Source organism: Dendrobium catenatum, unplaced genomic scaffold (genome assembly GCF_001605985.2).
Source record: "Dendrobium catenatum unplaced genomic scaffold, ASM160598v2 fragScaff_scaffold_199, whole genome shotgun sequence".
NCBI lineage: Eukaryota > Viridiplantae > Streptophyta > Magnoliopsida > Asparagales > Orchidaceae > Dendrobium > Dendrobium catenatum.
In genome coordinates, this window is record NW_021318661.1 from 359,312 (window position 1) to 379,348 (window position 20,037).

A 20,037-nucleotide genomic window follows, 5' to 3' on the forward strand; every position below is an offset into this window, starting at 1 on the left:
TCAAAAAACAGTAAAAATTGGGAAAAAGGAATTCCTACTATCGAAGATTTTATTAGAACAACAAACCAACATAGTCCTTTAGGGGCATACCATCCAACACCACCGCTGTCTCGGGAAGCCAATCACAGAATCGTCCAGCACAAGGAGCAGCATCAACAACTGAGTTTCCTACACGAAAATGTATCAAACATATATACATAGCATCCAATTGCCCTAGATGACGATTGGTCCCATTAATTGAGGAAATGCCACTAGAAGATATCTATTATGAGGAAGTTACAAATGAAACTCTTGAAATTGAACAAGTTATGCGTGCAGCTGAAGGAGAACTACTTGTAGGTAGGCGTCTACTAAATACACATTTGACTATGAATAAGAATGGTTACGACACAATATTTTTCGCACAAGCTGTACGACTTAAGACAAAGTGTGTAACATTTTGATCGATGGAGCAAGTTGTGAGAATGTGGTTTCAACTCTCATGGTGTTGACCTCTGCTATAAATAAAAAAAGGAAAGCAAATAAACAAATACATGAATGATTACCTCTTCGGCAAATCCAACCTGTATTTCTGCCGAAATCATGTCCCCAGTCTGCGATAATGCCGAAATGTTGCTTCTCGCTGTCAAATAGCCCATGCATGCTTCTCATCTCTCGTTTATTAAAACAGAACAAGACGAAGGTTACAGACTCCCGATCTCTTCCACAAGCTCCCATCCTCTGGCTGCTTGCCCTCTCTATGAAATCCCAAATCCTTCTGCTTATCCGAAGTCCACGACCCATACGCCGTCGCCTCTACCTCCAGCAGCTGCATACTCCATCTCCAATCTCATCGAAGCTTCATTCGCAAGCATACCTCATGGCCAAATCCTTCTCCTAGCCTCATATGACACTTTCCTCTTGCCGAATCCTTCCTCTACCCTATCTAATCGGCGAAGGCCCTCGCGATCCACAAACCCTAACCCAACCTCTCGGTTCTTCGATCCACAGAGGAGCTTTGTTCCTAACCTCTTCCTCCTCCAAAGCCGAGCAAGCCCTAGCTGTAAAACCCGAAAAATGCCAGTTTTAGACCTCGCACCCTTTTCAATGCGTTGCGACAAGATTTAAGTGAATTTTTCAAAGTCGACGGATTTTGACGGAAATAATTTTATAAAATTCAACGTAAAATTCTGAACAAATTGATGTATAAAGCTTATATCAAATTTCGTTTAATTTGGGAGATAAAAATTAAAGAAATCTCATAATACCTATTATGCCCCGAGTGTTTATTCAAGCATGGATGGATTTAAGTGAGGGCATTTGGGTAATTGGATTTTCCCTAACTTCCTAAGTTATGAAGAGACCGATCCCTCTTCAATTCATTCACATGTTTTGTTCGGCCGAACCGAAGGAGCATGCCGAAAGGGAGAAGGGGCAAACGCAAGGGAGGCGACGGGAGGAGGCTCCAGCGGAGGATTCCAGTGGCCATTCGTGGAGGAACTTGTAGGGAAGACTAAGGGAAGGCTATGGTGAGTTCTTATGAACCATTTCTCATGTTTTGCCTTAGGGTTTTCTCAAGAAAAGATTTCTAGAGTTTAAGAAAACTTTGAATCTCTTTAAGAATTTAAATGGGGGATTGTTAGGGAATGATTAAGAGATAATTTTATGCATGGAATGAAGTTTTTTCTTTAAAATGTGGAGTTAAAAAATTAGGGCTTTTTCATATTATTGAAATTTTAAGAAATTTCTTAAGGAGCAATATTTCAAATGATCATAGGAAGGTTTCTAAAAACATAAATTAGGATTTTTATACAAAATGTTATTTTTATAATTTTAATTTAATTTAAATCCAAAAATATATTAATTAAATTATTAATTAGGTGTAAGGGAAAGTTTGACATGTTTATATGAGGGAATCAATGAAAATGGGTTTTTCAAATTTAGGTATTAGGTTAAATTCAAAAATAGATATTATTTTGAATTATTTTAAGTAATTGAAAAAAGGATTACTTGGATAACAAATGAATTTTTAAAAAATACATGCCTTATGTTTTCAATTAGAGAGAAAAAGAACATTTGGAAGTTTTATAGGAATAGATTAATTAAAATTGAGATGATTAGCTTTAACCGTTGGATATTAAAAATTTTTCTTATAGGTGTTATATGTGGTGATCTCAAAGGAAGGAGGACTAGCATAGAAAATCAATTTTCCTAATTTCTGTAAGTATACATGGTTCTTTATTATAATAATATTTTATTTTCTCTCAAGTTATATGATTTGAAAGTCCAATCATGTTTATGAAATCTTTATGATTAATTTAAATCATAATTTGATTATTCTTGTCAAATGGTTGATCATGCAAATTATATATTACATTTTATGGCAATATATTATAAAGTTCATATGTTATAGAAATGAGATGAAATGAAATGATATGAGATGTTATGATTGTTATTGAATGCTTGTATGTGCATGCTGAATTGATGGAGCTCATCCCCTTATGGTACTAGCTGGGGACGCTGTACTCGTGCACGTTAAAATGATAAAGGATATGAAAAGGAACATGGTAAAGGAGTACATTTATGGTATTAGATGCTGGCTTCTGTGACGGTTGTAATATATACGAAATAAGAAAGTTATGAATAAAAAAATGGATATGGAAATGAATCATGAAAGGATATGAATGTATGATTTATGTTTATGTTAATGATATGTTGTTAGGAAATCTATTTATGTTATGTTTTAATGAATTGAATTCTAGCATATTATTTCATTTTTTCCTTGATTATTGTAGTTTTAGAATCGTATTTTACTTACTGAGCTTTGGCTTATTATTGGTTGTTAACATTTTTCAGGTAAGTTTAAATTAATCAAATGAGTAGAAGGGGTGGAAATGTATACCGTAGGAGAGGAGCGCCTGAAGAAAGATAACTTTATGAATATTAATGATTTTATATTTATATGTTTTCAAATTTGATATTTTAGAGGCTCTTTCAAATGTTAAGGTAATAGTTTTAGGAATTAGATATTTTAGTCTACCGTCCGACCTCCGTTTCCGCCTCGCTTATCCGAGCTCATCGGGCCGAGTCGTGACAAAAGTGGTATCAGAGCAAAGGTTTAAGAATACTGATCAATATGAAAGAGTCAATAAGATGTTTCTCTAGGTTAGTTATGGTATAAGGTATGTGTTATAGACGGTTAATTTTAATTCATCACGTTATATCTCAGAGCCATGGATCCTGAAAACGATGCCACTGATGGCACTAAGAGAGAGATTAGGAGGGAAATACTAGTGGTAGCAGAGCCTTCGAATAGTAGCATCAATGCTACTATGGAATCTTTTACGCATATGATGGCAGCTATGACCCAAATGATAAAGAGTACTCAAACCCAGGCTGGAGGCAGTGGAAGCACTCCAATGGAAAAAAAACTTGAAGTTATTCCAAAACATGAAGCCTTCATCGTTCATAGGTGGTGGACCCACAGAGGCGGAAGACTGGTTAATGAGGATAGAGAAGGTTTTGGAAGGAATGTCATGCCCTCAAGATAGAAGGGTTACCCTAGCTGCCTATGCTTTCAATGGTGAAGCAGAGAGGTGGCTGAGAAGCCAATTGCAAGAGACCTTTGGAGGAAGACAAAGCAACCAAATTACTTGGGAGGAGTTTGTGAAAGTATTTAGAGACTGATATGTACCCATGTCAGCTAGAAGACAGATGCAAGATAAATTCAGCAGATTGGTACATGGTGATAGGACTATTACTCAGTATGAGGTCGAGTTCACTAGACTTTCTAGGTATGCCTCACATATGATACCCAATGCAGAAGAGAAGTGTCATCGTTTCTTATCTGATTTGAAGGATGTTATTAGACAACCCTTGATTTCTTTTGGCATTAAGGATTATTCAATTCAAGTAGAGAAGGCCTGAAGAATTGAATCAGATTTGCAAGCTACTCAGAGGAGAAGGGACCAACATAAAAGGAAGAGTCTTGAAGAGGATATTCAAAACAATTAGATTAAGGGATCAAATGGGAAGAAGCACGAGTTTAGTTCTAGTTGAGTCAGTGGTGCAACTGCAAGTAAAGTCACATAACCTTGTGTTAAGTGTGACAGATTACATAAAGGTGAATGTTTGATTAGTTCCAACACTTGCTATTAGTGTCGTCAGCCTGGACACATGGCAAAATATTGTCCTGCATTGATTCAAAAGACTTCAGGAGAAATGAGATCAAATGAAACACCTTCACAGAGGAATTATGAAAAACCCAAGATGATAGAACCATCAGTTGCAGGTTTAGTGCAAAATCAATCAAGGTAGAATGTCAGACCACGAGTTTACACTTTGACTCAGCAGGAGCCTAATGAATCTGTAGATGGCTACAATGACGATTGAGATGGCTTTATTGTTTAGTTTTAATGACTTGAAATGTTAAATATGATGTTTTGGTGTTTTGGATTTAGTAGTTTATCTTGTTATGTCATGTCAGATGTTTTGGGGTGGATTAAATTTTTTTTGTTATGATATATCGGATGTTTAGTTTGTTTTGTTCAAATGTTGAAGTTTATGTTAATTAAAATGGAAGACGTTGGTTGTTTTGTAATTAGAAGTTGTGTAAATTTTTAGGACGAAATTTTTATTAGGAGGAGAGAATTATAAAATCCGAAAAATGCCAGTTTTAGACCTAGCGCGCTTTTCAATGCGTCACGACGAGATTTATGTGAATTTTCAAAGTCGACAGATTTTGACGAAAATAATTATATAAAATTCAACGCAAAATTTTGAGCAAATTGATGTATAAAACCTATATCTAATTTCATTTAATTTGGGAGATAAAAATTAAAGAAATCTCATAATACCTATTATGCCCCTAGTGTTTATTCAAGCATGGATGGATTTAAGTGAGGGCATTTGGGTAATTGTATATTCCCTAACTCCCTAAGTTATGAAGAGATCGATCCCTCTTCAATTCATTCGTATGTTTTTTTCGGCCGAAACAAAGGAGCACGCCGAAAGAGAGAAGGGGCGGACGCAAGGGAGGCGACGGGAGGAGGCTCCGACGGCGGATTCCGACGACCATTCGTGGAGGAACTTGTAGGGAAGACTAAACGAAGGCTAAGGTGAGTTCTTATGAACCATTTCTCATATTTTTCCTTAGTGTTTTCTCAAGAAAAGATTTACTGGGTTTAAGAAAACTTTGAATCTCTTTAAGAATTTAAATGGGGGATTGTTAGGGTATGATTAGGAGATAATTTTATGCATGGAATGAAGTTTTTTCTTCAAAATGCGGAGTTAGAAAAATTAGGGCTTTTTCATATTATTAAAATTTTAAGAAATTTCTTAAGGAGCAATGTTTCAAATGATCATAGGAAGATTTCTAAAGACATAAATTATGATTTTTATACAAAATATCATTTTTATAATTTTAATTTAATTTAAATCCGAAAATATATTAATTAAATTATTAATTAGGTGTAAGGGAAAGTTTTACATGTTTATATGAGGGAATAAATGAAAATAGGTTTTTCAAATTTTGGGTATTAAGTTAAATTCGAAAATAGAAATTATTTTGAATTATTTTAAGCAATTGAAAAAGAGATTACTTAGATAACAAATGAATTTTTAGAAAATACATGCCTTATTGCCTTATGTTTTCAATTAGAGAGAAAGAGAGAAAGAGAACATTTGGAAGTTTTATAGGGACAGATTAATTAAAATTGAGATGATTAGCTTTAACCATTGGATATTAAAATATTTTCGTATAGGTGTTATATGTGGTGATCTCAAAGGAAGGAGGACTAGAATAGAAATTCAATTTTCCTAATTTCTGTAAGTATAAATGGTTCTTTATTACAATAATATTTTTGTTTCTCTCAAATTATATGATTTGAAAGTCCAAACATGTTTATGAAATCTTTATGATTAATTTAGATCATAATTTGGTTATTCTTGTCAAATGGTTGATCATGCAAATTATATGTTACATTTTATGTCAATATATTATAAAGTTTATATGTTATAGAAATAAGATGAAATGAAATGATATGAGATGTTATGATTGTTATTGAATGCTTGTATGTGCATGCTGAATTGATGGAGCGCATCCCCTTATAGTACTAGTTGGGGACGCTGTACTCGTGCACGTTAAAATGGTAAAGGGTATGGAAAAAGAAAATGGTAAAGGAGTACTTTTATGGTACTAGATGGTGGCTCATGTGACGGTTGTAATATATACGAAATGAGGAAGTTATGAATAAATATATGGATATGGAAATGAATTATGAAAGGATATAAATGTATGATTTATGTTTATGTTAATGATATGTTGTTTTTTTTTTTAATTTTTTAAAATAATGATAACGCTGCATTTAATGATATGTTGTTAGGAAATCTATTTATATTATGTTTTAATGAACTGGCATCTAGTATATTATTTTATTTTTGTCTTAATTACTGTAGTTTAGAATCGTGTTTTACTTACTGAGCTTTGTCTTATTGTTAGTTGTTAACATTTTTCAGGTAAGTTTAAGTTAATCAAATAAGTAGAAGGGGTGGAAATGTATACCGTAGAAGAGGAGCGTCTGAAGAAAGGTAACTTTATGAATATTAATGATTTTATGTTTATGTGTTTTCAAATTTGATGTTTTAGAGGCTCTTTCAAATGTTAAGGTGATAGTTTTAGAAATTAGATATTTTAGTCTACCGTTCGACCTTCGTTCTCGCCTCGCTTATGCGAGCTCATCGGGCCGAGTCGTGACAAAAGTGGTATCAGAGCAAAGGTTTAAGAGTACTGATCAATATGAAAGAGCCAGTTGGATGATTCTCTAGGTTAGTTAAGGTATAAGGTATGTGTTATAGACTGCTAATTTTATTTCATCGTGTTATATCTCAGAGCCATAGATCTAAATACGTACTACTTTCACTAAGGTAGGGGCGTTAATATTTGATATGACTAGAAAACTCGACCCGAAAATTCTGGGTTCGGGTCAACCCACTTTTAAAACGTGTAGGGTTCGGGTTTCAAATTATGACCTAATCACAAATTTGGGCCAGGTTTGGATCAACCCAAAAGCAACCCACCAAACTTACGCACGTCCTTTGTCCTTCACTCGCCCTTGCCCTCCTCGCAGCCTCGCAACTCGTCACGCTCGTGGTCACCCTCATGCGCTTGCTCACGATTGCCTACATGCTGCTCCCACTCATCCACTGTCTTATGCGCACGCTCTCCCTCTTACTGGCCCCACCTAAACTCCAGCGGTCTCGCACTCAGTCACCCTTACCCCGGATCTGCCGGTCGTCTCGAGTCGACCCAGATTTGAACAATGTCTGGTCGATCCAAATTTGAATTGTGTTGGGTTTGGTTTTGGTTGTGACCCGTTTTCCTAATGGGGTCGAGATAGTTAATGGTGGGTAATTTTCTTGCTAGATCGTAACCTAATTCGAAAATATATTTTGACACCTCTAACCAAGAGGGCAGATCCATTGTTCTTATGCCATTGAAGGGAAATGGGATTTCCGAACCATCCAAAATGATGATTGAACAACAATCTTTGTTCTTGCAAACTCTACAGTCTCATAGCAGGGTTTAGTTTTGTCTTGTTAGAAGAAAATTCGAGGCAAATTAATCAACCCACTAAAGTAAAAAATCTCATGCAGAAATTTAGTCAAGTTTTTCTTGATTCACTATCCATAGGCCTACCTCCTATGAGGGAAGTTCAACATGCTATCGAATTCTTACCAAGAGCAATTATTCTCGAATGCCCTACATACTGAGTGTCACCTTAAGATTATGAGGAGTTACAAGGGCAAGCAAATGATTTAATAACTGCAGGTTTTGTGCGACCAAGTTTTAGTCCATGTGCGGTCCCCGTCCTCCTTGTGAAAAAAAAAGAAATTTGGTGAATGTGTATTGACAATCGTGCTGTTAACAAAATTACTATCAAAATGTTGTTTTCCTATTCCGCTTGTTGATGATTTATTTGATCAGTTGTACGAATCAACTATCTTTTAAAGATAGATTTGCAAAGTGGTTATCACCAGATCAGAATGAGAGCAAGAGATGAATGGAAAATAACTTTCAAAACACGAGATGGATTATACTAATGGACGGTCATGCCTTCCAGCCTGTCTAATGCCCCTAGCACTTTCATGTGCATGAATTAGGTTTTTGTCCCTTTTTAAATAAATTTTTTGTTTTTATTTTGACGACATTCTGGTGTATAGTCATGCCACAAGAGCATCTACAACACCTCCAACAAGTATTTGAGGTTCTCCTCGAGTAGCAATTGTTTGCCAATACTTCCAAATGTGAATTTTTGGTAGCTAACATCAAATTTTTGGGATTTTTTGTCTCTCTTAATCGTCTGAAAGTGGATCCCGACAAGGCAATTGACATTAAAGAATGGTCGATTCCCTTATCAACGACTGCTGTGAGGTTTCATGGATTGGCTTCCTTTTATCATCATTTCATCAAAAACTTTAGTACGATTGTTGCACCATTAACTGAATTACTCAATCAACCACAATTCATATGGACCTTAATGACGCAAGACAATTTTGACCAATTAAAATTATTTGTTTCTTCAACACCTGTTGGCTCTCCCAGATTTTTCCCATGTGTTTGAAGTGGATTGTGACGCTTCTAATTTAGGCATTGGAGTTGTGCTTAGCCAAGGTGTCCATCCAGTGGCTTACTTCAGTGAGAAACCTGATGAATCTCGCCAAAAGGATTCTACTTGTAACAAAGAATTCTATGCTCTTGTCCAGGCTTTTTATATGCTCTTGTCCAGGCTTTTTATACCATTAGAGCTATTACTTGTTGACATAAGAATTTATTTTATTCTCTGGTCATCATCCTCTCAATCATCTTCACAATCAAAGCAAATTAAATGGAAAAAATGCTAAATGGGTGGAGTATATATCCTCTTTTCATTATTGTTTGAGGCATAAATCAGGAGCAACAAACCAGGTAGTCGACGCCCTCAGCCAACGGTTTTGTCTGCTTATCACCATCCAATTAGAAACAATGGGGTTTGAAGTCATCTAGGAATTGTATGAAAAAGAGCCTGACTTTCAAAAGATATGGGAACAATGCCAACAACACCCCTACAAACTTTTCCATATCCAACAAGGCTACCATTTTCTTAGGCAACTAGTTATGCATGCCCCAATGTTCTATGCAAGATGTTATTTTTGCCAAAAGCCATGATGGAGGTTTATCTAGGCATTTTGGGCATGATAAGACTTTGGCCAGCATTCAAGAAAATTTATATTGTCAACTTCATGTTTGAGAGATACCTTAATAGGTGTTGAATCTGTAAAATAGTTAAAACAACACAACATAACACTGAATTATATTTGCTTTTGTCAGTACCCGACTCACCTTGGGTAGATGTTACCATGGACCTTGTTTCGGGCCTTCCTCTCACACAATGAAAAAAATATTTAGTCATGGTTATATTTGATCAGTTTTCAAAAATGGCTTATTTTATGCCTTGTCGAAGGACATTAGATGCATTGCATATTATTGAACTCTACTTCCATGAAATTGTACGACCAACTGACAAAGATGTTAAATTCCTTGATCACTTTTGGAGAACGCTGTGGACCAAACTGGGGACTAAACTCTAATTTAGTTTAGTAGCACATCCACAAACAGACAAACAAACTGAAACCATCTAGAGGAGTTTGATAAATATTTTGAGATATTTATTGGGAAAAACATCCATCAATGGGATGAAATTTTGGGTCAAGTTGAGTTTACTTACAATCGGTCACGGAATCAATCTACAGGCCACTATCCTTTTGAAGTTGTATATGGACAAAATCCAATTGGCTCACTAGAGTTAGTATCACCTGTTGCAACAACAACCCATCATTTTGATGTTGAAACTCGAAATATGGAAATTCATAAGCTTCACCAAGTGCAACATGAAATTCATAAATAGAATGCTAGATACCCAAAATAGGTTAACAAATCTATAAAAGGCAACACAATTTTAAAGAAGGAGATCTAGTTTGGATAAAGTTAAACTAGGAACAGTTTCCAACGTAGCACATAGCAAACTCAAACCCAAAGCAGATGGACCACTTCACATTATTAAACACATTAATGATAATGCTTTTCAAATAGATTGCCTGAAAATCTACAAGCTATGATGCACATACATGGGCACGACGACACTGAAACGACATGACATGGATACAGGACATGTCAATTATTAAAAATATAGGGCACGGACACAGACACAGGTTGAACATGGTATGATAATTTTTATATCTTAAAAATAGCATATAGAAATTTAGTAAGTAGAATATTTAGAATAATTAAGAAATAATAAATCATTTTTAGTAAGATTTGTTTATAAAATGATTAATATTAAGATGTCAAGAGTTGGGCTTTGATATTGTGTTTTGTCAAGAGTCGGGCATCAAGCGTCGATGTCGAAACAACGTTGGTCTTCTATGTTGAATTGATCTTGGTCAATGATGAGATGTCGGGATGATGAGGGGCGTGATTATGGGGGTAGGAATTGCTAGTGTCAAATTTTAATTTTTAAATATTTTTAAAACATTGATGTTATAATGGTGTCATACATTGATGTTGTGAAATCCTTGCTGTGATCTACTTGATACAAATAAAAATAATATGTTTGGGGAATGAGATAGTAAGTGTGGGCACTTGATTTGGGGTTGTTGAGAGGAAAAAAAATTTCATTTAATTAAAAAATTGAAATATATAGAAATTATATTAAAAAAATTTCTTAAAGAAATTTAAGACACGTATGTCCAATTTATTTTTAATATTTTTTTAATCTGTCACATCTTTGGTGTGTCCAATATGTATTGGAGTCGTGTCAAATGCGTGTCATGTTCAATACGTGTTGGACACTACATACTTCATTGAGAATAAGTGTCGGTGCATCCTAGATGCACCTAGTCTACAAGTCTCCAAGTCTCCACTCCGCCATTTTCAATATTTAAGATTTATCTCCTTATTACGGAGCTGCAACAGTTTTCATTGATGAAGAAATCTCGTCTCAAGCTCGGGAGAATGACGCAGTAGCTGAAATGGCATTCAGAATGTTTCAGCTTTTCGGTCCATCTCAAGGCTGAACTAATAGATACAGGACCTTCTGGTTATTCCCTTGTTCGGTTCAGTCAAAACTGAACCTGCAGCTGAATCAATCTCTGTAGTTGATTTGATATCATTCTAGACTCTTTTAGGGTATTTTATTTATAAGGAACTGTTTTCCTCTTTTGTTGTTAAGAGACTTTTAATTCATTCAAATTAAGCGAGTGCTGAATTATCTGTATCCTGAGATTTTTATCCAGGTGGTGGTGTTTTCAATAAGACAGCAATTTCTTTATCCTTCCTTTACTCTTCTTCTAGGCTTTGTTATTTGTCTTCTTTATTCGGCGTCATTCTAAACTAGATATCTGAAGTAATCAACAGATGCAATTATAATGCATTTTCAACTACCCATGTAAATTTAATATCTGTAAATGGTCCTGGGCCAATATTATAATTGTATCTGATTTTATGATTTGCTTTGCTCTTTTATTCGAGCTGGTGGTGTTCAATATGGTTATGACCACCACCTAACCAGCCTTTATAGCTCGCTAGATTTTTGTTAAGGCTTTTTTTTTTCCTTCTAAGAGGTTGTGTCTTTGAGGTCTGTTTCAAATCCTTGAATGATGAAACCTGAAGGCATAACGACTAGATTCCAATGAGGGTTTTACAGCCTTCCTGCATGTCATTTCATAAAATTTAAGTCCCCTAAAATTTTGTTTTTGACGTACTATCAAAACTCTTTACGATTTGGCAAAACCAACTATAGGTAGAATTTTGTTGCTGCTTGGCAAAGGACTTGTTTGGCCCATGCTTGTGGCTGTTTATTAACATGTTATTGAACTAAACTTTTTTTCCACCATTTTTCCACTTGAAGCAAGTATATATCATTGCAAAATTTTTAGCTCTCTGTCTCTCTTTGTTTTTTTCCTTTTTTACTATTGTAACTGGATGAGGAAACCTCATTAATTCATAAGAACTGGTTCAAGGAAAAAACTAAAAATAAAAATTAAAAAAGTTTATGGTATAAATTCATTTGCCAATCATGCAGGAACAATAGTTTTGTTTATCATTGAACCTATGAAGAGCAGGAGAAAGCGGAGGTCTTCTCATTACACTCCGATGAAGGTGGCTGATTATTTTTATGACTTTACCTTACATTAACTAATCTTGCAGGAAGCATATGCGAAGTATGTGAAAGAATATTACCTCGGGAAGTTTGGTGCATCACTTAATGCATATAATCAACAAATCCTAAAGAATACATCTCTTGGTTCAGAGGGTGGTAATACATCATTCTAAGCTTTTTATGTTTGTATGGTTCCTTGCAAGTAGAAGTGCATTTTGTTGTGAGAATGCTTTTATACTCTCTATAAAATTTGGCATTTGCATAAACTATTTCATCTTCACTTTTGTTATCAAATTTAAATTTCTAGGTGATCGATTATGGTGGTTCCAAGTTTGCACTGAGGTTGCATATTTCCAAGTTGCACCAACAAATGATAGTGTCCGATCACCACGAATTGATACTAGGTATACTCATTCTAGATAATCGTCACACCTTTTTCTTTATGGGCTGTTTTATGGTGGAAGTCTTCTTTAATAAATTTGTTTACATCAAAAGAGCACCATGGTTAATTTATTCATAAAAGCCTAGAGGATTACCTATTATGAAGGTTCATGGCGCTACTGGAGTGGAAATTGCAAATAATGCTTACTGTACATTCTAATTTTTTGTACAATGAAATATTTGAGATTTTCTGGGGTGGAAAAGTGTTTTTAGCGGTAGAGAATTTCCTTTCATGATGGTGACACCTTAACAGATCCGGGGGTGAACCTTATTGATCTGATTCATTTTGCCTAGCTCCATGCATAGCATGTTATGAATTTAAAATATGTGGCTTATAGAGCTTGATTATTTAAAAACACCGCCACAAAAAATCTCTTGCTTGATTGTTTGCACATGTATCCATCTGGTGAAGAGGGAAAAGCATCTTGTTCTTCTGATTTAATCATTAACAGCAACAAATCTGCAATGTGTATCCACAACCATTTTCATATTCTTTGCATATAACCTTTCTGGCATTTAGCGGTGATTGTGGTAGCCAGTTTACATTTGTACTATTTGTATAATTTGTTTATTGTAGGCTAGTTACAGATCCCATCGTTGGACATATGGTACGGCCCAATGAAAGAAAAAATACTGTTTCAGGCATGGAATAGGAGCATATCTAGTAATCATTTTTTAAAATTTAAACAAAAATGTTAAAATTTCATATTTGATTTTATAGTAAAATATACATTATATTTTTTATGGCTTGGCAAAATATCAAATGACTTTGTTTGCATCATAATCAGACATTCATTTGGGAGGTCTCAAAGCAATTATTTTAAAATATATAAATTTACAACAACAACAACATCATCAAGCCTTTATCCCACGGCATGGGGTCGGTTTTATGAATCATTTTTATCCATAGTGTCTTGTTAAGAGTCAAATCTTATTTAAATCTAATAAAAAAATGTAATTTCTAATTTTCTAACCAAATTTTTTTAGGTCTACCTCTATTTGTCTTAACATAGGCCAAATGTAATACATCTACTCTCCTAACTTGGTCATTTGAAGGCCAGCGTTTTATGTGACCAAACCTTTTGAGGCAACTCTCTCTAATCTTATTTGCCACTGGAGCTACTCCAATCTTTAACGTATATGCTTGTTTCGCATTCTATCTCTAAAAGTAAAGCCACTCCACCCGAGTATCCTTATCTCTGCAACACATAACTTAATTGTATGCTTCTCTTTTAATGGGCAACATTCTGCTCCATAAAGTATTGTAGATCTCACTACCATCTTATAGAATTTTCCCTTAACTTTAAGGGGTACATTTATATCACACAACATGCCCGATGCATTATTCCACTTCAACCATTCAACTTGAATTCTACTAATAATATCCTCACCTATTTCACCATCACTATGGATAATAAACCCGAGATCTAAAACATGTACTTTTATTAATGACTTGATCGCCCAAAGTCACAATCCTCCCATTAGATCTATTACTACTTAAATTACACTCCATGTATTCGGTTTTTGATCTACTTAAAAGAAAACATTTAGACTCTATGATTGATCTTTATAATTCAAATTTACCTTCAACTCCTGTACAAGAAGAATATCATCAGCAAAAAGCATACACCAAGGTACATCCTCCTGCAAATGTCTAGTAAGAACATCCATGACTAAAGCAAAAAGATATGGGCCTAAAATTGATCCTTGATATAATCCAACTAAAATAGGAAAATACTTCATCAAACCGCCATGTAGGGGTGTCAATTTCGGGTCACGGGTCGGGTTCGGGTCGAACCCGAACTGACCCAGAATTTTGAGTTGAACTATATTTCATGTTGTCTTATTATTGGGATATTTTGATTTCACTTCATATATTGTGCTTTTTTATGTTTTATATTATTCACTTATTAGTATATAAAAAATTTATCATTTTATGTTTATTCAATCTTTTGATTTTGAGGCTTACGCCTCAAAACGCCTTGAGGCTTACGCCTCGCCTCACGAATGAAAAACGCCTCAATACCCGAATACACAATTTTAAACATTGTTGCATACATATCTTTAGTGGCTTGAGTATAAGCATTATTTACCTCTTTCTTTTTTAAAATAACTTCATAGCACATCTCTTTGAAGTTTATTATAAGCTTTCTCTATATCAATATATATCATAAGTAGATCCTCCTTATTCACCCTATACTTCTCCATCAAATCTCTCAATAAATGTATAGCTTCCATAGTAGACCAACCTAGCATGAATCTAAATTGATTTTGAGAAACAAGTATCACATCGTAATCTATGCTTATTAACTCTGTCCCAAAGTTTTAAAGTATGATGCATTAACTTAATTCTTCTATAATTCATGTACTCTTTTGCATCACCTTAATTCTTAAAAATAAGAATCAACACACTCCACTCATCTAGCATCTTTTTAGTCTTTAAATAATATTGAAAAGTTTCGTAAGCAAAGAAATTATTTGATCTCCTTAGCATTTTTACACCTTTATTGGAATATCATCAAGTCCAACGACTTTTCCACACTTTATTTTCGTTAAGAAATTCTTTCATCTCCCAAGAAAATTGTTTTTCTCCTAAGGCTTCAACTATTAGGTTTTATCTTTCTGGTTCAGTTCTCCTGTAACTTTATCCCACATATCCAAACAAACTTCCTAAATCTATCAAATATGTTTGAAAATGTAAAAGACTCAAAGTTATAAAACAGAAAGGGATTAGGAAGCAATTTAATATATAAACAAAGAATCACCATTGAATTGTTTGGCATTTAAAATGTCAAGCTCTATTTCTATCCTATTAGTTATACCTCATTGACGGGTTTTAAGCAACAATTGTAAACAAGCATTTTTTTTATAATGATGATTTAATTACCCTCTATTGGACATGGTCGCCCACAGAAGAAAGCAAGTATATCTTTATTCTATGCACTTAAGGGAAAATGCCCATAATGCAAATAATTCAATGTTCATCACACCAAATTATCAACCACATGCATAAAAAAGAAAAATTCTAATCATAGCTTTCCTAGGCTCTGTTGTAAGTCACACTACAAGTGGTGTCTTGCTTTATTATAGAGTGGAGATGTTTAATTTTAATCCAAAGGGTGATTTTATTTGAATGTGTTTATCAAAACTTTTATTTGATTTTTAATTGTTTCATATTTAGAAGGATTATGAATAACTTATAAAGCAGCCACTACTTGCTTTGAGGTGAGCCTGCTACTCATAGAATTCTAAGATCCAATGATGTAGGTATTCCACTTTTTTGGGTGAAATGATTTATCATTGTATCAAGAGGAACCTAAGTTATTTTTAGTTGTTTTTTAGAGTTCTGATTCCCTAAAATTTCTAAAAGTCATTTGGGAACTTTCATAATAGTTTAAGGAATGCACCAAGCAAAGAGATTTAGAGGATTTCCTATAGCTATTAGGCCAAGGAAAATGAAAGATATTCTATGATTTTTGGCTCTATAGAAAATGAGAAGAGAAAATGTAACTTAGGGGTTGCAAATTAATGAAGACTCTTGAACTTTTGGTGTTCAAAGAGAGATGACCATTTGTTTAATTTGGGCTAAGCAAATGAAGGAGACTAGGATTTGGGATCTATGTCTAAGGGATTGTTTCTTAATTTTGGATTCAACAAATGAAGCAAAAGAACTTAGGATTTAGTCTTAAAGTTTAAGAATTTATGGTATGGTATGTTTAGGGCCTTAGGGAAGTCCAAAACATCATGGATGAGTCCAAAACATCATGGATGAGTCCAAAACATCATGGATGAGGAAGGTTGGTGATAGCTCCTAAGGGATGCTAAGATTCATGCAATGAAGTATTTGGAGCCTTGGTATGCTCCAAAACATCAAGCATGAGAGGAAAGGGTGTTTGAAAGAGAGCTCCCTAATTTTTATTAGAGTATTTTGGACTCATTCTTAAGGGAGAGATTCAATTAGAGGCTTTGAAACAAAATTTTCAAGATCAATTTTGGCATGATCTAAGAAAATTAGGAGTGTGAATATGATTTGCATTTTAGAAATTTTTATAAGCTATAGCAATTCACTAAATTTTGATGCACAAGATTTTGCGAGATGCCAAATATAAACTTAAATAGCTCTACCCATTGTGGGGCTTGCAACATAGACCTTTGAGGGTCTATGGGAAGTATCACGACGATTTGAAATTTTCCAAATTATTTAGATTCATTCTTTGGATGCTCATAAGAACATTATGCAAATCCACAAATCCATCATCCGGCCGTGGTGGAGGTTGAAGATTCACGTCCGTGATGTCATCCAACACCTACTATACATGCTCTTCGAATTTCCCCTAGACAAAGGAGACATCTGGAGATTGCCGAATTTTTAAGTAAAATAGAGGACCTGAACTTATATAAAGGGAGCACAAAGGACATGAACTAAACAAGGATGATAGGGAACCAAACTTAATTCAAATAACATGGAACCAGACTTTAATTTAATAAATGCATGATCACATAAAACATAAGTGCTAATTAATGGTGTTGATTATGCAAATAAAAAATCAATGGATGAATAGGGGATTTGTGTTAAAATTTCAATACGCATAACTTATTGATTTGCCCACAAGCATTGATCAATATAAATATGATAAATAAGGAATGCTTGAAATGAACAAATTCTCAAACATAAATTACAAGAACGAAGGAGTTAAACATGCTAGTCATGGATAAGACAGCTCTCCACGAATGTGAAAATGTAAACACCAATAAATATCAAACATCAACAGGGGAGACTTATAATAAGCAATGTGATTTGCCTGAAGGCACGAACATGAACTCATGGAGCACATGATGTCTTGCTTACAAGTGACTACAAAAAATTTATGCGCTTCTATAAGTAACAGTAGATGAACATTCGATGTATACATCAACTTGTCTGCAAATGGTGAAGCTCATTGCAAACATGCACAATGTAGAGTGCGATGAATGCAAATACCTGCTAGCGATGATAGAAGATCCATCGCGGGCGTAGTAATATACCTACGACCAATATCAATTAGCTTACAAATGTATATTGCTACCTTCATGGATGTTAAAGGATATGTAAGAAAATTGTAGCGGTTCACTAATATGCATGAAGAAGCTGATGGCAAATGCAACTCCATCTAGTAGTCAACACCAGTTTACAAGCGAACATGTTAATCCACCTACAAGCGATGATAATAAATACGTTGTAGGACCATAACAAATACATCATCCCGTGGTCGACATCAACATAGAACCAAGCACATTAGACCTTGCAAGTAGTTGGAGGATTCAACATGCGATGAACTGAAAGATATGGCGTGTTTGAAAAGTTCGAAGAGAATGCAACTCTCATGCAATTAATATTATTTAGCCGCAGGCAGATACTGTGGTCCTCCAGATGCAAAAGTAGATGGAATACAACAAATACAAACACCTATGGGCTGTTGCAATAGACTTGTTGCATAAACAACAAGCTATGTACGAGCAAGGGTAGCAAGCATACGATTGCTTGGGCAAACAACACAGTGCGATGCCCAACCACCAGATCTGCAGACAAAAGACATCTACAAGTTTCCAAATAGAGCATTGCACATATTCAAATGATAGTTACCCACATACTGACCAGCGTCAAATATTTTAAAATGCCTCCCACATATATATTGCAACATATATACACACAAATACAAAATTGGACATGCAAGCACATCAATATACGAATGAAAATATAAATGTACATGTAAGTATGCAAATATAACACAAAGAAATGCATATACAAGCATACACCCACATAGTTCCCGGCGAGCGTGTTATATTTACACACATGACATCTAAGGATGCTGTGCGGATCAAAAAAGAATTTAAGTTTGAGCCCGATTCTAATATGTGGGCATATTGGAGTCAACACAACTCGAACTATCAAATAAATATACAATCGCGGTGCCGATCAGGATATTTATTTTATCCATTCATATTAGGCAGTTAAGATCTATAACAAGAAATCCACTAGTAAAGGCACATATGGCATCGAACGTAATCCTCTGTCACCAATTAAATAGAGTCGACAATGTTCAACAGATAATTATAAAAATGCTACCTAATTACCCGCATGGGCCCTAACGAGTGTGATGCATGCACACAACTGATGTCTGAGGATGCTATGCGGGTTAAGAAATAAATTTAAATTCAAGACCGATCCTCCTATGCTAGTGGACAGGAATCGACACAGCTCAAGCTATCAAGAAAATATATGGTCATAGAGTCTACCGAGATATTTGTTTTATATGTTCATTTTAGGCCTTTAAGGTCTACAACAAAAAAAATCCACCAATGAAAGCATAAAGCCTACGACTAACCCAATCATTTTGTCAACATATTGACAGGGTTCAACCAATAAAATAAAAATGGTCATAAAAACCCAGATAATTATCGTGTTGATAGAAAATCTCAACCGAAAGGGTGTTCGAATACTTCAAAATGCCTATCAAATTCTCAAATGCCTATGAAATTCAAACTTCCAAAAAAAAACCCCAAATCTAAAATATTAAAAAAAATTGAATTAAATTAGTAAAGTACTTAAAACAAAATCCATTCACCATTCACAATAATTTACCGATGTGGACAAATTTAAAAATTACTTTAACTCATAACGAGTCAATGTCTGATCAAGAATATCACTATGACTCATTCTCAACTTCTATTACTAGTAATGACGTGACATTGGTCTTCTAATCGGTGGTTTGGATAGATGACTCTACAAATAACTCATGGTTTGGACAAATGGCTCCACGTAGTTAACGATTATGACCGCGATCCTCTGACTTAATGGTTTGGTCCAACGACTCCACTATTTATGTTTACGGTCATAGCCCATATGTTTCTCAATGGCTTCAAATCCTTAAGATATGAATCAATAGGATATAATCGAAAAGGCACAAAGCCCTATGTTAGCTAAAGTAAATTCAAATTTGTCCCCTTAGACAAATATTCATCCCAGGCCTATAAGGTTCCCTTAATGGCTTGGTCTAACGACACAACCCATGGCTGCCGACAATGATCCTTTGATCAGGTTGGGTCGATTACCTCCTCTGACTAAGTAGACCAGGGTGCATGATAGCCTGGGACGACGAAACCATAGATCTTGATAGGGCTCTTCATCACTTCCACCACCATCTGCTTTAAGTGCAACATGATGAAATTTTCAATTTTAAATATTAAATATCAAAAATAAATCCATGTTGTTACTATACACCAGATACTATGTATTCGGTTGATGACTAGCATTAATCGAATGTTTTCTCTCATTATCGGGAGGTTAGTTTATGATAGGAGCTTGCCCTATAGGAAACTTGAACTCAGATCTAAAATCCTAAAAAATGAGGGTGAAATCTCTGGGTAGTGTCTTATTTCA

At 34.8% G+C, this 20,037-nt stretch overlaps 1 protein-coding gene across 1 annotated transcript in view; it reads left to right on the forward strand.

Moving 5' to 3' along the window:
• Positions 1-12,599, forward strand: part of LOC110115601 (probable serine protease EDA2) — a 31,235-nt gene extending 18,636 nt beyond the window's left edge. The window contains exons 8-9 of the mRNA XM_028692953.1: positions 12,224-12,334; positions 12,486-12,599. Coding sequence (XP_028548786.1) covers positions 12,224-12,334; positions 12,486-12,599 — 225 coding nt within the window. The remainder of the gene's footprint in view (positions 1-12,223; positions 12,335-12,485) is intronic.
• Positions 12,600-20,037: the final 7,438 nt, after the last annotated feature.